This window comes from Nanorana parkeri, unplaced genomic scaffold (assembly GCF_000935625.1).
Source record: "Nanorana parkeri isolate BGI_ZX_2015 unplaced genomic scaffold, ASM93562v1 scaffold344, whole genome shotgun sequence".
In the NCBI taxonomy this organism is placed as follows: domain Eukaryota; kingdom Metazoa; phylum Chordata; class Amphibia; order Anura; family Dicroglossidae; genus Nanorana; species Nanorana parkeri.
Genome location: NW_017306612.1, coordinates 1,364,355 through 1,368,277, shown reverse-complemented (window position 1 = coordinate 1,368,277; position 3,923 = coordinate 1,364,355). Strand labels below are relative to the sequence as shown.

Here is a 3,923-nt window from a genome sequence, read left to right as displayed (position 1 = left end):
GTGTGGAGGGTATGACAGGGGGCAGTATGTATAGGAGAGGAATGCGAGGGATGTGACAGCAGGCAGTGTATGTAGAAGTGGTGTGGCGGAGGGTATTGCGGCGGGCAGTAGGTGCAGGAGAGGAGTATGGGAAGTATAATAGCAGGCAGTAAGGCAAGGAGAGCAGTGCAGGGGGTAAGATGACGGATAGTATATATCATCTTCTGCTTTCTTCTCTTACAGGAAGATGATGTTGCTGTTATATGAGGAGGGCCTGCGGGTCGTCATTCACACCAGTAATCTAATTCCTGATGACTGGCACCAGAAGACTCAGGGGTACGTTCATCCAAATTCCTATAATCTCTTCTTGGTCTTTGCTCTGAATTTGATGAGAGGCTCCCGTAAATTTAGAACCCCCCTACTCATATCTTCTGACTAAAAATCACATCAGTACACAGCTCTACGTGCTGATATGAAATCGTTTTACATTCATTAGCTAAACAAACATATTTGTATTTTACTTACAATTACTTTTTCCCACTTCCTGGTCCTCTTTGGCATGAATGATGTACTCGTGCCAAAGCATTGCATCCTGGGAAGGTGACATCAGCAGAGCATTGCTGTGAAATCTCATCCGCATTCTCACGAGATCTCAGGGAACGGCATTCTTCCTCCCCTGAGATGATGTGCATGGTCACATGTCCTGGTCACATGTGCCAGAGTTCCAGGAAGTAAAGGGAGATCTAGCAACCTGCTCTTAGTTAAAATGGCCGCTGTCAGAAGACTGGGAAAGAAAAGAGAAATAAGGAATGCAAAGAATACAAAGCCCGACATTATCTAGACGTTTGTGTTTGTAGATTGTCATCACTGAACATTTCTCAAGGTGTCTTTGTTGTTATTTTGAAGATTTGGGTAAAGTTCCTCTTTAAGAGCGTATTATAAAAGGACACACCCCCGGCATCCCTGTAGATGTGCATGCCTGCTTGCCACTGAGTGCTGCAGACTTAAAGGAGAACTATGAGGGGGAGGGGGGGTTCTTTTCACTCACCTCATAGTTCTAGCCGACCTGTGACAATGAGACTGTCACAGGTCGGCTCAGTAGATCGGGAGGTGAGAGAACACATACCGGCGTTCACTCACCTCTCAATCCTGTCACTGCTCTCTGCCGTGACAGGGGGAGGGGCTGGATTCCCCCCTCCCCGCTCCGATCCGCCAGCGCTGGGAGGGGGCGGAACGGACGGGGGAGAGGCAGAGCCAGCTGTCAGTCACGCAGCTGGGCGGATCCAGACATAATTGTCGGGATCCGCTTCAGCTGCGGCGTCTCAGTATATAGGGAGCTACAGTTTGCGGTATACTGAGCCTAGGGTGACGGGAGGGCGCTAGTTTGTGTCCTCCAATTACCCTAAGGAGAACTATGGGGAAAAGCCCTGACCCCATAGTTCTCCTTTAAGCTGTGCAATCTGCTGATCATTTCCATGACCATGAACATCTTAAGGGATACTGGGGATGCGTTCTTTTGTATAATGCTCAGGAACGAAGTGATTGATGGCAGAGAAAGCTCATAGCTGTGAGAGACGGCCAAGGACAGGAGGAGAGGTGATTGATGATGATTGAAGTTATTCAGACTAGGAATAAAGGCGGACTGAAGATAGCTGCTGCAGCTTCAAAGGGTTATATTGTGGAGATGCAAGTTTGCAAGGAATTGAGAGTAATTAAAGGAGAACTATGAGGTGAGTGATTTCCACTCATCCTCATAGTTAGAGCCGACCTGTGACAAAGAAACTGTCACAGGTTGAGCTCTATCGATCGGGAAGTGAGCTCAAACATGCACAATCTGCTCACTTCTCGATCGTCTCCCTGCAGTGAGCGCTGACTGTTAGTCACCGCTCCCCACAGGGATTCCCCCCTCTCCGATCCTCCAGCGCTGACTGGCGGAACGGACGGGGGAGGGGGCGGGCACAGCTGGCTCTGCCTCTAGATAGGCAGAGCCCGCTGTCACTCACGCAGCTGGGCGGATCTCGACAGTAATGTCGGGAGCCGTCCCCGCTGCGGCGCTCACGGTATATCTCGGGCAATAGCTCGCTATATACCGAGCTTTGGGTCACGGGAAGACGCTAGTATATGTCCTCCCGTGACCCTAAAGAGAACTATGGAAAACACTTCATAGTTCTCTTTTAATAATCTTAACACAGGAGAGGACTTGGTATGAGGGAAAAAAAAGGTAAGGCTGGAGTTCTCCTCCAGGATGAACATGTGACCACACAGCTCCCGTGCCTGTGACCTGGCTGCATTCAGTAAATTTACACAGCGGCGGGCTCTCACGGAGAGACAGAGGCCCACATCCCTCCCTGTGCAGGCACCATTGTCCTGCCTGTGATCTTCCGATCCCCTTTGTCCTCCATTACATCTAAAAGCTTTTACCTTCTCTATCTGCCGCCTATACCAGCAGCACTCCACACCAGACACATTAGCCTCCCCTGCGTGGCCAGATTTGTCTTGTAGGCTTTGACATCATAGAACTGCTATCTTATCAATGCTTCCTGCTGAGAGTCTTTGTACTCGGCTAAAAATCAAAATGCATTTCTCTAAACTTTTTTTTTATAAACCATTGTAAGTAAAGTTGAAACTGAAATGTTGAAAACAAAATAATCAGCTCCCTTTCAGGTCAGATACTGACTTCTCTTCTGTAGATGGGACGGCTTCCGTTAACATGGAGCCGGCTTTCCGGGCAATCAGGAAGCCAGGCGGCGTATCATTACCCGCCACCTGGTTTCTTGATTGCCCGGGAAGCTGGCTCTATGCTGATTGGCCGGGTAGCCGGCTAATCAGGAAGATGGGAGGCTGCTCATTACCTGCCACCCGGCTTCCTGATTGGCCCGGAAGCCGACTCCATGGCTTCTGGGCCAATGGAAGCCATGGAGTCCATTGGCCGCCTCGATGCTGACTGGCCAGGAAGCCAACTTCTCCGCTAATCAACATGGAACTGGCTTCCCAGGCCAATCAGAAAGCTGGTAGGTGGGTCTTTACCCGTCGCCCGGCTTCCTGATTGACCAGGAAGCCATCTCCATGCTGTTTGGCTGAAGGAAGCCGCCTTCCCGGCCATCGAGCTGCCCAAACAGCATAGAAGTGGCTTCCCAGCTAATCAGGAAGCCGGGGCGGCGAGTCATTACCCCCTGCCCGGCTTCCTGATTGGGAAGCCGTCTCCATGTTCCCTTGCGGCACTGCCAGTCAGAGGAAATCTCCGATATTGGGGGGTAAGTATCGGTATGGGCACTGATACTAGTATCAGTATCGGTGCATCCCCAAATGTAACCATTGAAGCGACAGGGACAGCAATGGTTCCATTTATACGCTCACTCCCTCCATAAATACAAGTTACTACGTAGAAAATGCTGTTCAAATTCTATAGACTGCTGGAAGGAATGAGCATATGAATGTATCCATTATCATCCCCGTAGTTTCAATGGTTACATTTATATGCTCATTCCCTAAAGCAGTCTCTTGAATTGTAACATTATATATATATATATTAGGGATGTCCAGATACCGGTACTAGTATCGGTATCGGGGCCGATACCAGGCATTTTCACAAGTACTTGTACTTGTGAAAATGCCCCGATTCTTAAGGCAGATACCGGTACATTTTTATACCGCAGCAGCTGCTGAGCACCTGCGCTTGTGGGGACCTCAGCAGCTTGCTGGTGACCTGCAAGTAGCTGTCCCGGCGCAGGCACAGCCATGGACAGCCCCATGGGCAGAACTACCGGAGTGACCGCCCCAGTGTCCAAAGCTGGGGGATCCCGATGCCTATTAACAGGGGAGGACCAGTAGCACCGGTAATTGGTATCGGCAAGTACCTGCAGGAAAGTACTTGTACTTGGTCTTAAAAAAGGGGCATCGGGACATCCCATATATGTGTATGTATATATATCTATATATATATA

The 3,923-nt window shown here is 49.6% G+C and overlaps 1 protein-coding gene across 1 annotated transcript in view; it reads left to right on the top strand.

Annotated features, from left to right (window-relative positions):
• The first annotated feature begins 199 nt into the window (after positions 1-199).
• TDP1 (tyrosyl-DNA phosphodiesterase 1) overlaps positions 200-3,923 on the top strand; it is a 52,447-nt gene continuing 48,723 nt past the window's right edge. The window contains exon 1 of the mRNA XM_018558497.1: positions 200-315. Coding sequence (XP_018413999.1) covers positions 227-315 — 89 coding nt within the window. The 5' untranslated portion in view covers positions 200-226. The remainder of the gene's footprint in view (positions 316-3,923) is intronic.